At 47.9% G+C, this 23,763-nt stretch overlaps 2 protein-coding genes across 2 annotated transcripts; one reads left to right on the top strand and one right to left on the bottom strand.

Moving 5' to 3' along the window:
- Positions 1-9,095: 9,095 nt before the first annotated feature.
- On the bottom strand, positions 9,096-20,785 carry L3040_002873 (uncharacterized protein; the record flags this gene model as incomplete). Its single annotated transcript, XM_007294737.2, has 4 exons — positions 9,096-9,785; positions 9,834-20,465; positions 20,515-20,672; positions 20,728-20,785. 4 exons carry the CDS (start codon positions 20,783-20,785, stop codon positions 9,096-9,098), a joined length of 11,538 nt encoding a protein of 3,845 aa, XP_007294799.2.
- Positions 20,786-21,573: 788 nt separating this feature from the next.
- Positions 21,574-23,273, top strand: L3040_002872 (uncharacterized protein; the record flags this gene model as incomplete). The annotated part of the gene is made up of 4 exons (XM_007294738.2): positions 21,574-22,693; positions 22,746-23,048; positions 23,111-23,169; positions 23,244-23,273. 4 exons carry the CDS (start codon positions 21,574-21,576, stop codon positions 23,271-23,273), a joined length of 1,512 nt encoding a protein of 503 aa, XP_007294800.2.
- Positions 23,274-23,763: the final 490 nt, after the last annotated feature.

Below are 23,763 nucleotides of genomic sequence, written 5' to 3'. Positions count from 1 at the left end.
GATTTTGTTGCGCTTGCCGAAATTGTTTTAGACCTTATTAATTCGTATGTTGCGCCTTCGAGGTGGCAAAAAGGCATAAGTGTTTCGTCGAAATTATATATGTCGAATTCTTCGAAAGCATTAAGAGGTAATCTTATAAGCGGATATAAGCTTAATTGAGCGAGTTGTTCAGCTCGAGGGATGCTATTTCGTCGATTAAATTGAAGTTAATTAATCACATAAGCTTTAACCTCTTTCGGAACCATTTGAGATTGCGATATATTAGCAATATTAATATAAAATTAAATCTAAGACTTACAATCTTAATAACTCGGCGAATCGTTATACCGTTTCTCTTACAAAATCCTTCAAACCATCTATTAGAGAATACGAATAACGCTTCTATCTCTTTAGCATCATGTCCTTGATTTTTAATTAATAATTGCTAACAATAATGCTTTATAAACAACTCTTTTAAATGCTTTCTAAACCATCACCTTCGTACAATATAACCTCCTTTTCGTCGTGCTTTGAAATCCGCAAATAGCTCTTTTTCTATTTCTAGCCAAACATATAATTAAGAAGTCGGTATTAAGCGAGATGCTCTTATCGAAGCGAAGATATTATCTCGTTCTTTCCACCACTTTTGAATAGTAGCTTCGCTGATCTTCTAATATAAAGCAGCTTGTTTTTGTATAAGAGAAACGTATTCGTATTGTGGATATGCTTTTATAGCGTCATTCTATCGTTTGCGAGTAGCAAGGCGGTCTCGTTTCGAGTAAGCGGGTAATGGAATTACTCGAGCGATTTTGTGAAAATACAAGAATAGTATTACTGTTGGATTGCTTCCAAGCGATTGGGAATATATATTCGTAAGGTCGTAACGGTCGTCAAAGTACTTGCAATTGCAAAACACTCGGTTGATAAGGTATCTGAATTCTGTCTGCTCCTTAAGATTCAGGGGAGCTGATTCCTTTTATAGGACTAGAAGGAATCACGTGCACTAGCTAACTAATAGGTCTACTTGTCAAGTTGAGGGTCCCTTGATTGCGGACATGCTAAGCGAGGCATGCCAAGTGGCCCGTGAACCATGGTTCACGGGTGAGCTTCCCTAACTACTACTACTACTACTACTAGCTAGCTAAGGTCGATATAAAGATACCGACACCGGCAACTCTCTCTTTGGCAAGCAGTGCCTTGCCAACTATTATATCGACCGAAAAAGAAGGAAGGTAATTAAATAAAAGAGAAAAAAACAATCTCATCCCTCCTTCTCTTATAACGGCCTTTCCACCTACCCGTCCACTTGCACCTTCAAAGTATTGGTCAAAACTAGCTCTTGCAAAGAGGTATTAGCCCCGACTTTAGTTATGGCGTTAGCAGGGTTGGATTTTCTTCCGATCTAGCGTACTTCAGAGAACTCTCGCCTCTCGTATGACTCTCGAATAGCTATAATATCGATTATGAGGCGCTTCTTTTTAGTAGTCCTTAGCTTTACTATACACTCGTAGAGCGAGTAAGAGTCAGTGCACACAACTACGAGGAAATTGGGGATCTTTAGCTGAGCTGTGATTTGAGCAAAGGTAGTCGACATAGCAATAGCTATATCGATACTTAAGGACATAGCGTATAGCTCAAAGGCTAGTATTGCCCTTGTGACCTTCTTGCACTTTTGTAACACTTAATGAAAGATGTTACCCGTTAGAGTGAACTCGTTCTCACTTACGTGAGCCTTATTGCTAAAGATAGTTACGAAACCGATTTAAGAGCTGAGGTTAGCGTTGTTAGCAAACGCTCCGTCTACGAACACAAAAAGCTTCGCAGTCTTTAGGTCCAAGGGCACGTAGTGGATCTTTCGAGTTGGGTGATCGATCAGCTATTGGATCATCTTATTAAGGGCTTTGTAGTCTTCGTCCTTCGGTTCCTAGTGCTAGGCGGCCATCGATAGAGCGCAAGATGCTTTTGGGTAGCAAATAGTAGCTAAATACGCCCTTCGGGCACGTTGCTTTAAATACTCTTTAGCTCGTGTGGCTGAATCGAGCTTGATCATTGTAAGCTTCTCACCTTGCCCCTTTTGCCTAACTGACAGTCCGAACCCTTTTTTATCCAAAGATAGCTTGCATCTATTGAAAATCATTAGCTCGGCGTGTATAAGGGTCTTTATTTCTTTGCTCTTTAGCTTGGATTTGACTAGCTCCTTTTCCTCCTTTGCCTTTATAGCTGGATTGATAACTATAAGAACATCATCCGTCTATAAGGCAGCTATTCTTAGCTGATCTTTGTTAGTTGATATAAAGAAGCAAGAATCAAAGCTCGATTGCTTTATCTCGAGGTTGTCCGTGAAATGCTTTGAAAAACGCTTATACTAATGCGTTCTTGCTTCGGGGATCTTATACAAAGGGCTAGTTATAAGGAACAAGGTGCCGGGGGGGAATCGATAGGTGATCTTTTTAAGTAGTCGCACGACGATTATTCAGATGAGCTTCGTGCTTGATTAAGTGTAAGCTTGAGTGATATCTTTGCTATAGACTTGACACTCGTAGTCCTTTATCAAAAAGAGAGCTAGAGCATAACAGAGTCTTTGGCCCGCTCGCTGCACCGTAAGTGACTCGGTGAGTACCTTCGTTTTGCCTTTGTCTTGAAAGGCTTAGACTACTATACGAGACTTCTCGTATAGCGTAAGTGTTCCTTTGCTTTTGATCTTATTAACAAACTTAGATCCGAAGATCCTGGCGCTTTTAGCGCGTAGGTCGGTGCCCGGGATCACTTAAAAGATGCTTTAAGCTATTAATCTAGCTAATTCTTTTGCTTTAAACTCTTAAAATGGTGCCTTGGGGCTCTTGATGATTCCTTCGGCTCGTAGCTTAGCTGAGAGCTTATGGTCTCGGCGTTCCTTGTCGGTAATCAATACCTCGGAGTCTTTGGTGAATAAAACGTAGGAATCGCCTTCCTCTTCGTCGAGCACGGTCGGGATACTAAGATCGTACTTCTGGTAAGGTATCTGGATCATTGGTATTGTTGACTTCTGAGGATTGACAAGTTGAGGGTTAAAGGGGCTGTTTGCTGATTTAAGCGAGCTTCTTAGATTAAGCGACCTCAGTAGATTAAGCGAATGTTGAGGTTTAAGCGAATTTCGTATTTCCAGCTCTTTTTCGCCTTCGCTTTGATCTTCTTTTACCTTTACCTTAAGTACTTGCAACTCCTTTAGCAGCTTTTCAACTTCAAAGTAGTAAGGTTTTATTAAGGTTGACTTGAATTCCGTAGGCCTCGGACATGCCATTGTGCACGTGTGCCCTTGCCTGCTAAGCAGCTGAAAGGGGCCCTTTTACCCTTGGTTTTCTCGCTATACGAGTACCCGTGAACCAATAAGGAGGTCTAAGGTATGCTCCGTAATTGGCCTATTCCTTTTCTTAAGCGCGTCCTTAACTTGCTTTGCAGCGTAGCATTTTCGTACTTCCTTTATAGCCTTGTTAATAGCAGCAGCACGCTTTTGGGTAGACGCGGCAAGTCGATCTTGTTTCGTTAGCTTTAGTAAGGTCTTAAAAACGAGGAGTGTAAGAACTAGGCTATTAGGTCTAGCTGTATCGTTGATGGCTTTGATAGCTATTTGAAGCCGGTCTTCTCTTGGGGCCTTTAGAAGCTCTTTTATGACGATCTTAAAGGCGCGTCGCACAAGGACGTGGTAGCGTTCTATTAGCCCGACGCTATGATAGGCTTCTATAAGCATTTGCTTTAAAGTGCTGCTAATACCTTTGAGGTAGCTTCGGAACGTTGCTAAATTGAAGTTAGTTCCGGGATCGTGCACTACGTTTGTAGGGGGTCCGACGTAAGTATTGACTTAACATCGATTGAATCTTTTAAGTAAGTGCTGTACGGACATACTTTTAAGGAAGGTGGCGGCTTGAAAATTAGTAGAGTCGCAGACGACGTGCAATACGTTCTTGCCGTCAAGGTGCATCATATCGACGTATACCGTGTTATTGAAGTCAGTATTATCCTTGAGTTTGATACTAAACCTTTTCGGAGAGCGTTCGAATACTTAGCAATGGTAGCAAAACTTTTAGATGTTGTAAAGCAAATCTCGTCTGAATTCGTGCTCGGCCCTTTTGAGAACAGCAGCAAATCGACTTGCTAAAGGGTGGCTAAAACGCTTGTGGATGGTCCTTAATTGTTCTTCCGTAAAGTAATAATAGACGGTCTCGCTTTCGGTGCTATAGTAAGTAGCAGCGTGCTCTTTACTTAGTAGCATTCACACGTGCTTAAACATCTTTATTACTGGTATCTCTTTCTTCTCTTGGACTAGCACGTTCCGCAGGTTATCTAAGATCACTTTGTGCTTGTTTATGTCAGCTAACGAGAATAAGAAGGGTACGTCGCTCTTTATAACGTGGAACTCCACTTGACTTAAGGGCGTTTCCAGGGTAACTGCTTTAATAAAGGTGGCAGAGCCAATTTCGTATTTGACGGACTTTTCCTTTGCCCGGGATATATTCAATTGGACCTCGAGGTACCTTTTTTAGAGTGCTCGTAGCTGGGGCAAGCCAGCGGTAGAGAAATTGGCTGCTCCGCTGTTAATCATGAAGCTTATGAACACGTTTTTAAAGTACTTGGAGGCTATATAGGTCTTTGCTTTGCCCGTAGGCACGTTTTAAGTCTCGATTTGGCTGGTAAGGGCGTGGAATGCCGTTTGAATCTCCAGTTGCTTGTATACTTCGTTAGCGTTAAAGGTGCCGTAGGTAGTCACAAAACCTTTTGATATGTTGGCGTAGCTGCCCGATTCGAGCGGCTCGTCTAGTAGGCCTGCGATAAACTGATCGAATTCTTTCGTAGATATAAGTGGCAAGCTTTCAATCGATGCTACGTATTAAGAGAATTTGCTTCTCGTCACTTTTTTTGCGTCTTTGGAGGCTTGGAACTTGGCAATAGATGCTTTTCTCTCGTCGAGGGTGTGGTTGGTGCTCTAGCAACTTGGCTTTTTGCAAATAAAACACCTTTTCTTACCTTTAGTAGCCTTAGCAGCTTTTTTACTTCCGAAGTATTGGCGGTCTTGAATAAAGCATTCGTATTCTTCGTCCAAATCGGAGTCAGCCTCTGAGGTGTTGTGTTAAGAGCAAGTGTGGTCGTGTGGCTCGCTAGAGCTCGCGTAAGCTCTAGCTTTGGCGGGTCGAGAGAACTTAGTTGCAAATGCAATTGCTCGGCGGATGTCGGCAATTGCGGCGGTGGAGGTAAACGCAAGGTTCATTCGTGCAATCGTAGTCTTTGGCACGTTTTTACAAGCTGAATACAGCTTGTCAGCAAGACTTCGATCGTCTCTTAAACTTGGTCGTAAAGAGCCTTGAATGCTTTTGAGCTTTTTAGCGAGCTTCTTAAAGCACTCGCTAAGCGAGGTCTTTGGATTCTCTTTCTTGACCAAATCTAGCGAAATTTCTTTTTAGCGGTCGTATTTTGCTTGCCGCCGGTGGTCAGTCTCGAAGTGGTCTTTCACAGCAATAGCGTTTGCTTTAAACGTCGAAAGCCTGGCTTTTATCACATGATTGTAATAGAAGGTTATAGCCTTTCTCGTAAGCATAATTAAGAACGCTGCTAAATAGTCGTCGGATGTCAAGCCGTACCGACTTGCTTGGTTAGCGAAAATACTTAATTGGGTCTTGAAGTCATCGTCGGGTCTCGAATACTTTAGTTCTTTGGGAAAGCTTCTTGCAAACAAGGCCAACTCTTTTGCTCTTGGGTAAAGGTCAGTTGCTTTTAGCTTAAGGAAATCGTTATTATTATCGTCAAGGGCGCTTGGAGTGCCGTACGCAGGCGTGTTGTGCTTGGCTAATGGTCTGATCGGTAAAGGGTTACCGATATAGTTGCCGGTGGTCCGTCCTCTTTTAAGGTCCTTAAGAGGCTCATTTCCGAATCCGGGGTCTTTTGAGGGTCCGTTTCCGAATCCTTTTGGTAGTCCAAGGGGCTCGTTCTTACCCCTTCCGTATCCGTAGCTTCGATCTCTTTGCTAATCTCTTTCGTTTCCTTTTCGTCGGTTATCGTTAGGATCGCTAAGGCTATTTGGGTCATTAGCCGGGGCTCTAGCTTAGTGATATCCGTACTCTTGGGCGCGTTCTTAGCGATTCTCATACCTTTAGTATCCTTTTTGTCGATACGTAGCTTGTTGAGGGATCTAGGGAGCTTGTCGGTACGTCCGAAGGTGCTGGATCCCCTCTTCGGGTTGCTGAATTCCCTTCTCGGGTTGCTTAGGTTGGGCACGGAAATCTGCACGCTGTCTTTGGCGAGAGTTGATTTTGTCCGGAATGCTCTTAGGTTTTAGCGGGTCCTTTTTTGGCGTGTAGCTCCCGTGGCCTCGAGTGTTGTCTGGTCCGATGATGATCTTAAGACTATTTTTGTTGCTACTCGGTTTAGGCTTTTCAGAAAACTGGGTGTAGCCTTTAAGAAAAGGGTTTGAAGGCCGCTAAGGTGATTTTGGCTCTTGTATGATTGGCGTATTGCGTAGCGATTGATGAATTGAGGGCGTCGAGTACGTTGAAGTGCTTCGTCGTAGCTCTTTATTAGATTGTATAGCGTAGGTCCGTAATTCCGCTATTTGCCTTGCTATCACTTTTATATTTTGCTTTATATTCTTTTTCTTTTTCGCAAACTCTTCGCGTAACCTTCGAATCTCTTCCCCTTCTTTCTTCTCTTTTCTTTTTAGACTTCGTAGGGGTGGTGGAGGTGGTTGAGGCGTATTATCTTCGTCGTCCGTGAGGTTTTCGGTCCATTTTGAATCGAGGCTTAAGGGTGTTGCTTGTTGTTCTTTTATTTCTTGGAAGGTCTATTGGTGTTGCTATTCGTCGTTCAAGAGCTTGACCATCCTATTGGCGTAGCCCTTTTGCTTTAGGGGGCACTATACGCCTTTGGACAGCAAGTGTTCCTTGAAGCTAATAAGGGTAGCAAACTTAAGGCCTTGTCCCGTATTGTCTCCCGTCATTGTAAAACTGGTTTAATCTTAGCGTGAGAAAGCGTGCCGGAATAGGCTCTATAGGTCGTAATCTTTTAGCCCTTTACACTTCGCATTTAGGAAGTCGTTCACTATCGCTCGGGCCGTGATCTTACTGTCTGGCTTTGCGTATAGTAGCTCGTTTAAGTTAAATGAGATGCCCGACATCTCGTCGTCTGGTCCTTCCGAGAGGCTTAGGAGTCCTGGGTATAGTGGTCCTTTTGGCTGAATAGCTGGGGGTTCCGTGGGTGGTGATGAGACTCGAAGGGTATAATACCTTACTGCTCTTTGTCGGCTGGACTCCTCACTTGGAGGTTTAGTTGCTCGATCGGCCATAGTTGTTGTCTGCTCGTACGTAGATCGATCGTGTTGGTTGGGTTTGCTGTGTATAGCAGGCGCGGCTTTATAGCTTTGAAGGTTGTATAAAAGTGACTTGGTTCGGAATCACTCTTCCGTAGGAATGGGGGAAAATCGGTAGTATAGGAAGCGACTTGGTACGGAATCGCTCTTTCGTTGTAAGGTAAAGGTATCGGGGTGTAAGAAAGCGACTTGGTACGGAATCGCTCTTCCGTTGTAAAAGGAGGGAGGTATCGTAGTAAAAGGTATCTTCGCTATAGAGTCTTAGCTTCTTTGTGATTGATCACTTAGTAGTAATTCAATCACTGATCAGTGTTGGATTGCTTTCAAGCGATTGGGAATATATATTCGTAAGGTCGTAACGGTCGTCAAAGTACTTGCAATTGCAAAACACTCGGTTGATAAGGTATCTGAATTCTGTCTGCTCCTTAAGATTCAGGGGAGCTGATTCCTTTTATAGGACTAGAAGGAATCACGTGCACTAGCTAACTAATAGGTCTACTTGTCAAGTTGGGGGTCCCTTGACTGCGGACATGCTAAGCGAGGCATGCCAAGTGGCCCGTGAACCATGGTTCACGGGTGAGCTTCCCCAACTACTACTACTACTACTACTAGCTAGCTAAGGTCGATATAGAGATACCGACAATTACGTCGACCTTACGCTCTTTAAGTCTAAATACTTTCGAGCATATAATAGGAGGACGAGGTGTATAAGCTATAATAAGATTATTATAAGCGTTTTTTCTAGCTTGATAATGAGCTAGTGTTTTAGGCTTTTTCCTAAGCCGTGGTCGAAGAGCGCGCTCCTTATAAAAAGAAGCATTTAAAGTATTGAGTAAATGAGATTCTTGAGGAGGTAGTTCAGGGCCGAATTTTCGTTTACCGACTATAATTTTAAAGACTTATATTGACGTTAAAAGATGCAAATAGCAAGTTCAGAATATTCAAAGCAAATATTACGCTAAAGGACACTTAGGATTTTGATATGCGGCCGCGTCTCGGAGCGGCGTAACTATTGATCCCCTTTGTTTGCCAAGTACGCTAAACGGCTAGCGTTCCATCTCTCTCTTGAATTACTACGGTACCCACCCACCCACATCACATACCCATTCCATCACATCACGAGTATAGATAGCTTTCGTCCATCCCAAGCCGGTTCCTTTCTTTCTTTCTTTCTAAGGAAGGGAAAGAGAACGAGTAAGGAAGGAAGGGAAGGGAAGGGAAGGCGAAGAAAACGATTGAGCGTCAGGTGAATGACTGACTGACTGACTGGCTGATCGAAACGAGGTACCTACATGTTTTTTTCGGCCGTCAGCGGCATCGCGCCCATAATCGATCGACCCTGAGAGACTCATGACCTGCTCGGCTGCATTCGTATATCGTCTTGCCGCGCTCGATGTATTCACTCACCCCTTTGCGGAATTGGCTGAGGCTCCCTTGATGTGATCACTTTTTTTTCTCTTGTTCCATACTTTTCTTACCAACGCATTGCTCAAGCAAGAAACAGCATATCGATAACTCATTAGAGTCTATAAAAGCTATACCACTCACATATACGTGCATACTTTTCGCTCGCCCAAGGCCTGTCTCTTCCCTTATCCGAACGCCATGCTAAACCTAGAAGAAATAAGAGCGCATATCCCTCTTCCCCTCCCGAGTCCCGACTCCAACATCATATTGTCACCATCTAGCCCCCACCTGAACCGAAAACAAACCCTCCCCCCACCGCCCTGGTCTGTCTGCGCCGAGTCCCCATCAAAATCTCTCTCTCCTCCGCAATTATCCCTCATAGATATGGCATGAAGAGTATTTCTGTCTGCACCAGATTCACCGGGTTGACTGCCTTGGCTATCAAATCGATCACCGTCTGGTTTGCAGGCAGCGACGACCCAACCGGAGTCGACGCCAGACTCAAGGTCCTCTTGACAACGACCTCGCTGTTCGCCTGCACCGTTTCCCTTAACTGTCTATCCACCATCGGCACCGACCGGTACTGGCTCGTGAACCAGTGGATCATCTCGTCGCGCACAAACAGGCTGAGCTGTTGCTCGAGCTCGTACTCCGGCTCCGTCAGGCAGCGCGCGATGGCCATGATGGCACAGCTGAAGATGCCTTCTGTCGCGAGGGGACCCATGAGCGTTTGTAGGTTTGGCGTGAGGCGGAAGGGTATGGTCTCGGGGTTATGGAAGATGGGTTTTGTAGCTGCCATGCAGCACATCAGCTCCGAGCCCCAGATGTTTCCGGTGCCACGGGCGATATTGAGCTTGTTCGGGTTGCGCTGGTGCATGTGGAGGATGTATGTCATGAATGTGAGTGCAGCGAATTGGTACGAGAATTGCCGTCTAAATAGCCAATATTCCGAGTACGCGGGGTACACGGCCTGGAAGTAGTCTCGGGCAATGTCGTTGGGTACCAATTTATGAGTTATGGCACTAAATATCTCCAGCTTAGAAGGCAGAATCTCGTCATGAGATTTCTGTAGATATTTAGCACTTGTCATATCAGTTGCTGCAGACTCTCTTACCTTCGACTCGACAAGCGTCCTCATCTGCTCCATGGTGAACACTATCGGCTCATCCTTTGACATACCACTCTTCCTGCAATGGTCGTCAAACAAAGCTTGCAAAGAGATATAAGTCGGGTCGTCCTGCACCATTCGGATGTGAGGTGCAAGTGGAACCATGAGTGGCAGATGGAAGTTGAGGTTACGACGACGACTCTCCTTGCGCTTGCTCAGAATTCCATTGAAGTGTCTAAAGAGCTGTAGGATTCTCTCCTCACGTCTGCACAGGCGTGCAGCGGGGTGTTGGATGGCGAATGGATGTATACTACCATCGTGGCCCCGAATCCTGATGCGACGATGACAAACACCGACAGAACGGACAAGATCTACCGTCGGCAAGAAACGCTCAATCCGGATAAAGTCTTGGTTCTTGTCCTTGTGCTGCAGGTATTGGCCAGGCACTTCGACCTCGTCATACTTCAGGAATCGGAATTCGCTGAGGTGGGGGCTATAACTCTCGAGGTAAGCATGTGTCTTTCTTCGGTCGAGCTTCGCCTCAAACTTGTCGCGCCACTTTCTCAACTTTTGGATATATTCGTGCATGGTTGGCTTGCATCGAATAAAGTCGGCTTCGAAGGAAGTGCGTATATGAGCCGGGAGTACGGTATCTGCGAACCGAGTAATGTTTGCGTCCGTAGACGGTGGAAGCTTGACATCTTGCGCATATGAGGTGGGTCCACGGCCGACGTGACTGAAAGCGTCATTGAGAAGAGCCGAAATCAGACGGTAGGCATCTTCATCCGGAGAGCACTTGAAGTTCTTCTGGATTTGGTCGACCATGTTTTCCATAGAGAGCGCCAAAAGCGGGAATGCGGTCTTGAGTACCGCCATGATCTCCTCGGTATGCTCCCACGGAAATTTCTTTGCGGCTTGAGGTGGAGGTGCAGGTTCTCCGTTTCCATCGGAAGGCTCCTTCTTGACGGCGGCATTACCCTCGGAGTTGGTGGTGGCAGAGCGAGAACCAGTAGCAGAGTCTGGGAGAGCATCACTGGGGATATCTTGGCGTTGCACCACGGGCGATCCAGTGGGATTTGAAGTCGCGCCGTTCGCGCCACCTTGGGCCTGTGCTCTGGCCTTCATGCGACGCTCCTTCTCCGATAACTTGGCGTCTTGTTGCTTCTTGATAGCAAGCATGTCTTCCCGGTTGGTTCGCAGCTGGAAATAGAGTGACTGCGGGTAAGCTTTGGCGATCTTGGCAAGGATAATATGTGCCTTCGGTGCCTCTTTGTGTCCAAGTCCAGTCAGTAGTTGGGGTATAAAGGTGATCCAGTACCAGACGGGTGTTTCTCCCTTGAAGTCATCAAACTGCGCCGAAAGTGTCCCTTCAGCATCGTCGAGACTAAGAAGCCAAAGAATTCGTGTAAGGAGCTTTCGAGATTTGGCGTTCTTAAACAGGCCTGCCGCCTCCAAGTAACAGCTGAGGGCATTCTTGGCGCTAGTGTAGTCTCCAGGATTCTCCTTGAAGAGCCGATCATTGTAGTTTCCCCACTCTGCCCAAGCCTTTGGTAATTTGATGTCAAAGAAGAGTGCCATGCCATATGCTTCGTGGGCTTCGTCCTTCTGCTGCAGTTTCTCCAGAAACATACCCTTGAGAGTGTAAAACTCAGCCTTCTGACCCGCGCCAAAGTAGTTGAGATTGGTGTTGTTGATGACGTCCAATCCATTGGTGAGCTCGCTGGAGTTCTGGTAGTGACACTTTGCCTGCTCTCGCAACTTCAGGAAAGCCTCTTGAATCTCAATATTTGGCAGCAAGTAGATTCTGCTCAACTGACTGATGCAGACATCACGTAGCTGATGCTTGCGTGCAACGTGGGCGAACCGGTTGATGATCCAAGCCGTCTCGTGAAACCCTCGGTAAGCGTACGATGTTCCGTTTGCATTCTGGCCCTGCGCTGGAATCAAACTGAGGTATGTTGTGTTGATGAGACCGAAGATGTGCTGTCTCCATGTCACCAGGTCTTGCCAAGCGGTGATATCATCCCACACGTTTGGCAGACGGTCGCGCCATGTACCCAGGAGTAGTTTGAGCTCGCCCGACTTGACATCAAGATTCTGGACATTGGTCTGGGCAAGACTCTGGCAGATGATACTCGCATCATGCAGTTCCACCAGCTGTTGAAAGTTTTGCAGCAATGGGATGTGTGCGTTGGTGAGGCGCTTCGGAAGTTGATGCCATTTGCGGATTGACAACTGGATTGCCTCGTCACAGACCTTGCTGAACTCGGCGGGCGACTCGGTCTTATTGTGAAGCTTGAGCAGGGACATGAAAGCCTGGAAGAATGTTCTCCGGGGTGTTGGGGCATCCATGACCCCTCTGATGAGATTGTCCAGGGTGTCGCGATTCTCGGCGGCGCTCCACATGTCAATCTGCTTCCAAGCGCACTCAAGCAGCAGGTCCTGGAAGTTTTCGTGCTTGGCAAATTCGGACAGAATCTCCCACTGCTGGAGCTTGGTGGCACAGAGAACCCAATGATCTTCCCACAACATGTACTCTCCTTGAGAAAATGGCAGAGCACCCGTTCGAGCTTTGATTTGTGCAGTTTCATAACCAGCCTGGGCCTTGATCCACATTCCGTTCTGCTCATACGACAGTGCAGCATTTGTCTCCACGTAGGAACATCGTCGTCGCCATGTTCCGTAGAAGAGATCGTCCTCATTCAGGCCTGAGTATAGCTCGACGAGTGCATCGAGATTGCTTTCACGAACAAGTGCACTGTCGAGCTCTGGCTTGATAGCTGCCTTTTCAAGCTGGCAAAGGGCTGTGTACCAAGCATTGTACGTGCGTGCCTCAAACTTCAAAACGTGAGGGGGGATCTTGCAGTCTGGCCAAGATTTCGCAGCGCCTTCCAGAAGGGACTGAACAACATTGGGTCTCTTGTCGAGTTGTCGGGAATGAAATTCCTTGGTAAGCAGAGCAACCATTCCTCTCTCGACTTCGCTTCGCTCATCCTTGGGTAGAGCAGCCCAGTACATTGGGAAGAGTGCAACCCAAATTTCATGTGCTACATTGGGATCCAAATGTTGAAGCTGAGAAAGGGGCTCAATCACGTCGCGCACTCTCACATCTCCAACCTCGGCAAGGAATTTTCGGTGAGAGTGTAGCAAAGAGTCGTACTTTGCATCCGTCGGCAAGGCCGGAGATCTGCTGTCATACGAGTACGTCTGAAAGAGGTTTGAAGCTGGAATGGTTCTGAAGTCCTCGTGATGGAGGTGGAGTGGGTAGTTCATGTCGACAGCACCAAGGAGCAGCTGAGATGCCTGGGCAAGCCAGTAGGAGTCAGCAAGAGTGTCCCAATTCTGTGAATTGATGACATATGTAAGACGAGCGCTGGCTTCCTTCGATTGACTGCGGTTGAAGATCGTCATGAACCGGTTCCGCATATCCACATCCTGGGCTCGTGTGCCAATCAGGAATGCATGCTCCAGGCGAACAGTAATTTCGGTCCGTGTGATCTTGGGATCTTCGTAAATACGGATAACAAGCTCCAAGAACTTCATCAGCAGCGTCTGATCGGGACGATTCTCAAAATTCAGCATCTTGTGGAGAACCGCAGTCTTCTCCTTCAGTGTTGGCCACGAGCCCTCGGATTTGAAGACCCAGGTCTCAACCATATCCAGAATTTTGAGACACAGGGTATTGCTTAGTGACTTCTCAACCAATGTAGCAAGAACGCTCAAGAAAGGCCGTCGATTGTCGCCAAGAACATCCATTCTCATCGAAATGACATCAATTGCCTTCAGCATAAGTCCCGTCTGGATTTCCAGATCATATGGCTGCATCCTGCCTGGCATTTCGGGCTCGCCTGGGCGCATTGGAGTGATAAGACCAGGCTGGGCCGAAATGGCATTGTAGTGAGCCACATGTTCTCGGGCTAGCTTGGACTGCAATGCCTTCATGATTTGGGGCACGTGCTGATCCATCTCAGAGGGCTTTCTCTGGGCTAGTGTCCATAGTATATTTATGCCCGAGATATAGTTGTTGTTCGAGAGCATTTCAGTGGCGATACCAGAGAGAAAGGTGACGAGTTCAGAAGTGGATGCTTCAGCTTCTCCCTCAGCATCGGCATCTTCCATGGGCACATCCTCAGGTATGGCGTCAAGAATACGCTTCAGAAGTGGTTCCAAGATCCGTCCATCGTCCATTTTCTCATCTGCAGCGTGCAAACAGTCCTGGATTTCTGGATTTTCGCATTTTAAGGACTTCTCCAGTATGCGTTGAAGGTTTGTCATGTTCTGCAAGATCCATGCGTTTGATTTGATGTTGACGATGATTCGCACGATCTGGAGGGTATTGATCATGTTCGTAATGAACTTCTCATCCGTCTTGTCATCGTTTGAGAGCTCACTGGCAAGAGCCGCAGTGGTTCTCTCACTCGACAACACTGTTTCCGTCACATTGGGAAACAGGTCGACTAGTGATTCACCCCAGTACTGCGGTTGGAGAAGACCATGGAGGAGAGAAATAGCCTTTTTGCACATTTCCACCGGCGGCGCTGACTGCATGGGAGCCTGCAAGGCGCTCGAGTCTCGGGGTTTTTCAGAAGGGAGTGGGAAGCGTTCGCTAAGTGATGCAGTAAATTCGACGAGGTACTTGATCATCTTCTGCTGCATGACAAGGGGGATCTTATACTCGAGTCTGTCGGCTCCAGAAGATGAGCCTGGTTTGGAAGGCGAAGGCGACGACATCGAAGTGTCGTTGAGAGACTCTAGCTTGCGCTTGAGGGTGTTTGGCGATTCCGATAATGCACGCACAGGTGATGCATTCTTATTTTCAACGCGCTTCTGCTCCCATTGCCATATGAGGGTCATCAGATTGAGAACCAGCTTCTTACTCTCGTTGGACGGATTTGAGGGTGGTGAGATCTTGCGAAGGGAGCTGACGATGAGATTGACAAATTTGTCTCTGGACTCGTAGAAGAGATCTGCATGCTTGACTAGGAAATTAAAGATGCTGGTCATCTGGGATACGTTCTGACTCTCCTCTGCCAAGATACGCCGAGGAGCCATTGCCCAGACGGGGTTGCGATCCCCCGGAGCAGCGCTACAGCGCTTTGGCAGGACTGGGGCTATCAGCTCTAAAGCCTGAGTTACCAGAGTGCGGCCCTCATTCTGATTGGTCTTCAAGAGCGAGAAGTACACTTGCTGGACTATCTTGGCTGGAGTCTCGTAGTGGGCAATGAAGTAGCCAATTACCACGTAAGCAGCATGTTTGTTGATCACATCCTCTAAGCGGATATAGGTCCAGCCGAACTTGATGATATCTTTTCTGGCATCTTGGAGAATGGCGTGATGGTATTTGACGAGCATGGCTGTCAATTGCAAAACTTCCAAACGAGTATGGTCGATGCCTGGCTGTATCAAATCGTCATTGGTATCGCCAAAGCCGACCTTCCAGACCTTGGTGTGGATTGACTCAATGAGTGCTTTGTCCATCAAGCGATGAGCCCCTCTGGATGAAGTAGAGTGCTTGGCCGTCCGCATCACGTCCATCGCAATGATGGGGTTGACCAAGTTGTGTAACAGGAATGTCTTCGTCTTCTGCGATGCAGCCTTACCAGCATATACTTCGAGAGAGCGCATGGCCACCACCTTGCAGTAGTCTGTGTTCTCCGAGCTGATGATTCGATCGTAGATATGCTTCATAAGAGTCTGGCTGAGCTTCAACTTATCGGCAGTAATCAAGTCAACCAGCTTGAACAGTTCGTCGACGTCGTTAGGGTGACATTGAAGGAACTTAGTGAAAATGACCATCAGTTGCTCCCCAGCCTGCTCAGCTGCAAGACGAAGGTTTTGCGGGAGAGTGTTCGTGCGCAAGTGCTGTTCCAATTTCTGGCCAACTATCTTGAACCAAGCCATGTGTTCTTTTTTATTCATCCATTCCCTGGTTTTCTCATTCTCAAAATGGCAGGTGGAATGCATGATGTTGATGGCGTTGATGATGGCGGCATAACGATTATCATTATTTTCGGACCCCATGTCCCCACAGTTCTTGATCAGAGATTCCACATCGTTGACAACAACTTCTCGAAGAGGTCCGCTATCGGGGTGCTCAAGAACCTGGGCCAAGAATCGACCATACTTCTGATCCTCGATCTTACCTAGGAGCATCAACCAAATATCTTTCGGGTAGCGATTTAGGTACTTGTATAGAGGCGCTCGGAAGGGGCTGTATCGTGTCCGGCGGAGCTTTCCCTCGAGATCCAGGACCGTCTCGATTAAGCGTTCCTTGAAGTGTTCTGCAGCAGGTGGTAGCAGATGGAAGATGTTGAAGACAGCGGCGATAATCTTCATTTGCTCATTTTGTTCGATCAGCGAGAAAGAGATGCGCTGGAGGATGTTCGGTTCCGCCAAGACCTTGGTATGGTCGAGCAATCTGGATCCGATCTCGACCTTGAAATAAGTGGTCAAAAGTTGCAAGAGTCTGGCAAGACCATCGAGACCGTGAGTGCTCAATCGCCGCGGGTCTTGAAGATTCGCAAGCACAGGGCGTAATCCATTTTGCAACAGTTCTTTGGGGAGCTTTGAGGTCTGGACAAGAACCTGTTTTAATGCAACATTCGCAGCTTCGATAGTTTGCTTGGAGTCCGAGTACAAACATTTGAAAAATACAGACACAATTTTGGTCCGGGTGGGGTTCGTTGGACCTTTTTGGAAATCTTCGAAACCCATTGCTGTCGTGAGCATCCTGATACAGGCAACGCGGAGATTGACGATCGACTCGTGCGTCCGATACTCAGCAGGCTTGCCAGCCAAGGACTCGTCTGGTGCATCAGCCAGGGCGAGAGACTCCATAAGCAGTCGATTCAGATGATCGTCAAAGATAATGAAGTCTGATTTCAACCCCATGTAGTAGGTAATGGCATCAATGAAGCCGATCTGGACACCGAACGGCAAAGCACGCAAGGGTTTGGCATAGATAGGTTGGATGCACCGGTCTTTGCTTGGCTCGAGCAGCTCGTGTATTTCAGCCCCAATCTCTTTCGAAATGATTTCCAAGGATTTCTTCGTCGCCTCCCGTACGTGACGGTTCATGTGGCACAATTCCAAATTGAGGAACGCACAGAGCTGGAACAACTTGGTCGGGCGAGATTGTTGGCCATTCTGAGCAGGTGGTGGTGCTTGAAGGTCTGCCTTGGTAGCGTTCTTGGAGATCCGTTTGAGCAAAATTTCGAGTGTGTCCTGGGCGCCTCGTCTAGTCTTCGCGGGAAGATCTGGCGGCATGTCCTTGATAACATACATGAGTGCCTTCACGAACTCAATTTGTCGTTCATGCACCCAGGCATCACCCATTTTAACCTTGGTGATGAGGAAGTGGATACCGGCACTACCTCCAGCTTTCGAGAACCACTCTTCTTCGTAGCAGTTGTGGCAAGAGAGGTTGCTCAAATGTGTGAAGAATTGCAGTCGACAAACCTCGGTCTCTGATCCGAAAAAGGTAGCAGCGGTGTCATAGACCTCTTGTACTGCAAGCTGGGCAGCGTCTCGAACAGCGGGGACATCGGAAGATAAGCATTCAACAACAGCATCTCCAAGAACACGGGAATTGATATATAGACGCCCTTTTCCAGGTTCAACATTGAAGTATTGCATCTTTTGTCGCATCTCTGCTAGTGATCTACCAAGATCTAGGAAAGCCAGATGCTTGCAAGTATTCATCAAGAGAGTGGTAGCCTCGGCTGAAAACTCGGGCAACGATACGGCAAAGATGGAGGCTTTGATGAGCTTCTTCAGCATCACATCCTGGCCATCTTTTTTGACGATCGAACGCTCTTTGTCAAAGTTTTCCAGCGCGGACAGGTCTACTTCGCATTTCATTGCTACTAGGTCCTGGGCTTGTAGGCGTACAAGTCGTCCGAAGTCGTCGGGGAGGTTATCGGTGCCAAGACGGAGCTTCAGCTGGGTCTTGATTAAGTGCAACGCTTGCTGCTTGTAGTAGACATCCGATTTGCTGGCAGCAGGTCCTTTCACTACTTCCATGAGTTTCCCGATGGCCAGGTCGATTCCAATCTCGGCTGGAAAGGCTCTTTCCTTCTTCGAGCCCCAAAGCCTGAGATCAAAGCTGGTCAGATCATCCGAATACTGCTGGAAGGTCAACGCATGAGCTCCAGTCATGAACTTGCGGTTACGGCCTCCGAGCTTGCCAAGAATACGCATTGTGGTGTGGGAATGGAAATGGCTGTACGGGGTGGGTCGTAGGTGATCAAACAAGGCTGTCATTAATTCGTCAATCACAGGTGCCATAATAGGGTCCAGGTAATCCGCCGTGAGGTTATCCACACAGAGTTCCAGTGTCCGCAAGCCCTGACCCACAAGATCTGATCCTGCTCTCAGTGCAACGACAAGAGGTCGCATGAGGTAGCTAAGATGAGGGAGCAAATTGCTCAATCGTGCTGGAACAGTGAGGCACAGTTCGACGTAGAGGTCACGATCAGCTGGCTTTCGAGCTGCCAAAAGCAGATTATTCAACACTTCAAGTAACATCTCTAGCAGCGGAAGAATTTGCTTGTAGAGATGCTCGAACTTGCCACCACCAATGCTGCGGAAGAGTGATCTGAGTAGCAAAAAGTAGTTCATAGGCTCTTCAGCAGTTGTCGAAAGCTCGATAGACTTTGTGACAATGTCGAGAACGTGCGGTAGAAGAACCTGCTCATTCTGGTTAGCAAAGAGTGTGACCGCCATGAACGCGAGCTTGAACAGTCGAAGAAGGATTGAGGACTTCTTGACATCAGCCGTCCCGACTTGATCAATTCTATCCATCAGGAATCTTAGAAGCATTCCGGCGAAGCTTGGAGACGTTGCTTCACTTGCGAGGAAAAATTGCGGGACGTGGAGCAGCGCAGTATGCTCGAAGATCATATCGTAGAGTTTGGGGATCTCTTCGTGGAACACCTCATGGAAAGTGGCAGGATCGATGCAATGGAATACGGTAGCGAAAGTCTCCAAAAGGTCCTTCTCCTCCTTGCTGCTTGACACCATGTAGTGGTTGGCCAAGAACTCGACGGGAGACGTGTACTGTGACTCGGTTGCTGGTTTGTCAATTTCATAGTACCGGAAGACGTAGGCACCTTCTCGGAAGAGCTTGATGATTACTTGAACTTCCTCTGCGGTGAAGCCATACGAAACCTCTTGCCAGTGAGCTGGTGCATTCGCCGAATCGATTGGTGTGCCAACGTTGCAGGCTTTCAACTGATAAAATGTATTCTTCAAGCCATTCATAAGGTTCTTGAACAAGAACTTATTGTCCGCCACCGGGTCGGCTCCACGATCTCTCGGATTCGATGTCTTGATAGGCATGGCTGTGAAGATATCGATTTCGTCCCAATCGGGGGGGTGGTCCTTGTCCGCCAGATAGTTGTCTGGTGAAGCATCAATGGACTGCTGGGCGTACAATTTGGACAGCTTCACAGCATTGGGATACTGCCGGTTCATCGCCGCGAACTTGTCTCCAATGGCGTTCAAGATCATGATCAGGTAGTGACGAGCATCGGCCTTGTTGGGCATCTTTGCAATGCATTCAGCCATGTTGAGCAGTAGCTTGGCGCTCATAGTCTGGAAGCTGGTACCTGGAAAGCTGTCCTGCAGATTCTTGGTGTAAACCTCAACCGTCTTACGGATTTGCTGCGGTTCAAGAGCATCACGGACATGATGAATGAGATCAGCCAGCATGCTGTAAGCAAGAGGCCGCATCGTTTCATAGACCGTGAGGCCATCACCTATCAAGGTCTTCTCGTCTAAAAGTTCATCAATGTTTGTCAAGAATATCTTCCGGAAGTTGAAGTTGATAATGTGTCGGATCGCCACCAAAAGTTCCTTTCTCGCACCAGACTTCTCTCGCGGGCAGTCCTTGAGCAGCCGAACAATGATATTGGGTAAAGTCGGCAGGAAATCTGTGAGTTGTTGAGAATAAGCCCGAAGCAGGTACGCCAAAAAGCTCATGGTCTTGACCTGAGCTGTAATGAACTCCCCAAAAGCAGCTCGATTCCGGACATTGGGACTGACGCCTGTGAATATGGTGCCTTTTGCGGCGGCATCAGCATGGGCCTGTTCCTGGGGCTTGGCCTGGAGGACGAGCACATTCTTGATCAGAGGCACAAAGAGCTTGACATTGGGCCCAACAGTAGCTCGGTAGACTTGAAATATGGACACAACGATGATAGGGCACTCCGCAAGCACCTTAAACGACTGCATGCCCTTCAGCAACGGTCGTGTCTGTTGCTGGGGGTCTGCGCCCAGATCTGACACGGAAGCGACTGGTGAGCCTGGCCGGGGAGAGTTTTGAAAAGTCTGTGAGCTGCCGGGCGTAGATGGGACATTGGGTGTAGGATTATCTAATTGATCTCTGACCACCGCTTCCATCTGGTCGAAAAGCTCTTGGATGAGAGTGAGGAACGGCTGGACCTTATCTTGCAGCACTTTGGTCTGATGCCGCATAATATCCATGATTGTCTTGACACATAGTGAAGCATTTTCCTCATTATCTATTCTGACCAGGTTCATTAATAAGTCCACTACTTCCTCCGCGAATGGTTCAAAGGTATCGAGGGGGTTCGTGGGCAGCCGGTGGAGGATTTCGAGTACGCAGTGTCTCAATTTCTGTGTACAATCAGTACCCTGCTATATCCACCGAACTCCCACCACCTACCTGCTCCAAAGATGTGCTGACGAAAACCGGGGGGCTCTTGAGAATCGTGATGAATATCGGGATGAGCTTCTCCAGGAACGTCTTGTAGATTTGGCCGGTAACGTAGTGCTCGAGGCTGTCGCGCAGCAGGATGGCGGCGTCTACTTTGGCCTTGAGATCTGATATAGGGAGCATTTAGCGACAGGTTCTCTAAAATTTGGCCGAGGACCATACCTGTCTCTGGCTTGCTGAAGCGCTCCACCATCAAGTCGATGTTGCTCTGGCTCGACATGGCTACGCTCGACATAGCTACGACCACTTGCCTTCGCACTGGCGCAGGCCTTCACGGGATTGTCTTCATTCGACGGGAGGTAATGTGGTTGTGGTGCAGGATTGTAGTATTACGACTAGTTCGAAGCTCCAGGTCCTAAGTCGTGGGCGGGCAGACGCGATCGCGATTTTCCATGCAGCACACAGTCAGAGCTGGACTTAGATTTAGTATGGAATAAATGTATGCAGATCCAAACAGGAGAGAAGGTAGGGAGAAAGAGGGAGGTTCGTAGAGAACGGGGGGAGTTGAGGTTTGGGTTGGGCTGGGTTGGATTGGTTTGGTTTGGTTTGGAAGGCTGCGCGCAATTACCATCGACTTTTGGGGGCATGGCTCAATACTGGAAAGTCGATTGTCACGTGCGAGGCCCCGCTATCGAGCAGGGAAGGTATGTTAATATATATATACAGAATCCTAGGTGTAAATAGGTGTAGTTTAATGCCTCCCGTTTATCACTCCATGGGTTTTCAAGAATGGTTGATGTCGGCGATAAGCGAACAAATGTACACTTGAGCTGGTTCTTAATTCCTGATTGCACATAGTGAATCTGTCCAAGTACTTCTGCTGTACTTTTACTGTACTGGAGAGACGCGGCGTAATGTGACGTGAAGATCTGCCAAGACCTGGGGTGGCAGAACCTCACCGCCTGCACTTCAAAATTCCAAGTACCCCCTCCATAGAGACACATCCACTTCCACTCCCACTTCCACTTCCACTTCCACTTCCACTTCCACCTCCACCTATACTCGGTAATGGCCAGATCCAAGAACAAGAGAAAGCAGCCACCGCACTCAGCTGATGTCCCATCATCCAAGAAAACAAAAACCACAACCATCACCCCTCCACCAGAACAAGGATCCCAAGAACCCAAAACCATCCAGAGCATTGGCCTCACCGAAGAGGACCTCGATCTCGCAATTGACACCCTCACAACCCTGGCCGAAAATCCCAGCGTCATCAAATCGAAAGCATGCAAAGACTTACGAACAGCCGTCTACGATTTTCGCCAGGCGTGCACGACGGGTTTCAATGCCGCCCTTGACACGAACCTCACTGCGCGGATCAGTGGCGCGCTTGCGGATGGTGGATACACTGAGGCGCGGATCATGCTGGCGGAGATGAGGATCAGAGGGCAGAGGCCGAAATTAGGTGCGCTGTGTCGGTGGGTGAGGGATCTGGATGTTGTGAGTGGGCTGGCGGAGCAGTTGGCTGGTGAGGAGAGATCAACCAAGGAGGTAGAGCTACTGATAGTTCTGGACGCCATACTCAGACTTACTGGACCGACGGACTTCACTTCCGAGGGACAGGCTGTTTCTGGGCCCATTGTACCAAGAGAGGCCTGGGATTTAAGGGATGGCAGGAAGAACAGACAGGTCTATGATTCGGTTCTGGATCGAAGCATCTTCGAATGCTTACCTGCCGGCCACAAATCGCAGTTCCGGATTATCGAGACGACTCCTGGAATTGAGCGGAGACCTGCGAACCACCACCCTGCGATCCTACGTGCGTCGAGAGATGATGCTATACGTCTGTCCCCTGAATTTCCGAAGCCGTCACATCACAAACATCCAATCGTCCCGAATTTACACCTCTTAAAAGACGTTCTATCGCCTGGCGAGTGCGAGCAGATTATTGCTACTGGCGAATCAATCGGATTTACGCCTGATGCTCCAATTCGCGCAGAGGGGGAGGAGAGCAGTGTTCTGGCACACAACTTCTACTGGATTGTCGACAACGCTTTCCATGACAAGCTTTGGGGAAGAGTAGCAGAATTTCTACCGGAATCAGTAGGTGGAAAGAAAGCTCGGGGCTTGAATCGTCGATTCAGGGTTTACAGATACGTTCCTGGTGCCGAGTACAGAGCCCATATTGGTCGGTTTTAGTTCTAGTTCTGCTACCCATTCTACGTACTAACTTCGGTCAGATGGTGCCTGGCCCCCATCAGGAATCGACCCAGAGACCGATAAATACATCTACGATTGCTCCCCTGTTGGAGGAAAGCAATCCTCGCTTTTCACATTTCTCATCTACCTGAGCGATGACTTTGATGCCGGAGAAACGACCTTTTTTTTACCGAGCGCGAGAGAAGGAAGTATGAACGCGTACCCTGTAAAGCCGATACAGGGAAGCATAGCACTGTTCCCGCACGGCGAGACAGATGGCAGCTTACTACATGAAGGCACCGGCGTACGAAAAGACGAGAAGCCAACCGCGAAGTATGTCATCCGTACAGACGTGCTTTACGATTGCGACATGAAGATATCTACAGCTAGAGACGTCGACGCATAGGAATGTCAAGTTTTGAAAGTGAGTTAGTTGTAAGTGACCTCGAGAAACCACGAGCCAAGGTAAGTAGCAAAAGTCTCAAGTTCATCGTGTCCTTACGGAGCGCTGACTGTGACTGTTCTGGCCGTTCGCTCAGAGTACATTGTTTATCGTGCATTTAGCATAAAGTCTCCGAGGCCCGCAAGAGTGTACCAGCACCACAACTCAACTGCACATACATGCGGGATGTCCCATCCAACCTTAGTTGACTTATAGCGGTCGGTAGCAGTTGCTTCTAAGCAAACTGCTACTTGACACGGTGAATATCTCATACTATGTTTACTCGCTTAGCAGCTCCTGGTACCTTCTGCAAGAATGCTGATATCCAAAACTATATGATGACCTGCCGTTCCCGCAATATCACCACATACGTCCGGATTGATCCATGCCAACTCTGATCTGAGACTATCCGCCCAGTCAAAAGCCTCATGAAAACTCCCTATCTAATATCCATTACCCCCCAGCCCCCTCCCATCATTTTCCATTCTATTTCTCGACTTCACCTTACCATGAAATACGCTCACATCTCTCGTTCCTCCCGTTCGCGGGCTTGATTGATCATAGCACGCCAACTGGCTGGGCAAGTAACTCATACCAGTGCCAAGATGTCTCTGGCC

Source organism: Drepanopeziza brunnea (assembly GCF_022702325.1).
Source record: "Drepanopeziza brunnea f. sp. 'multigermtubi' strain 214-2 chromosome Unknown ctg3, whole genome shotgun sequence".
Classification (NCBI taxonomy): Eukaryota; Fungi; Ascomycota; class Leotiomycetes; order Helotiales; family Drepanopezizaceae; genus Drepanopeziza; species Drepanopeziza brunnea.
This window is presented reverse-complemented; position numbering and strand designations above follow the sequence as displayed.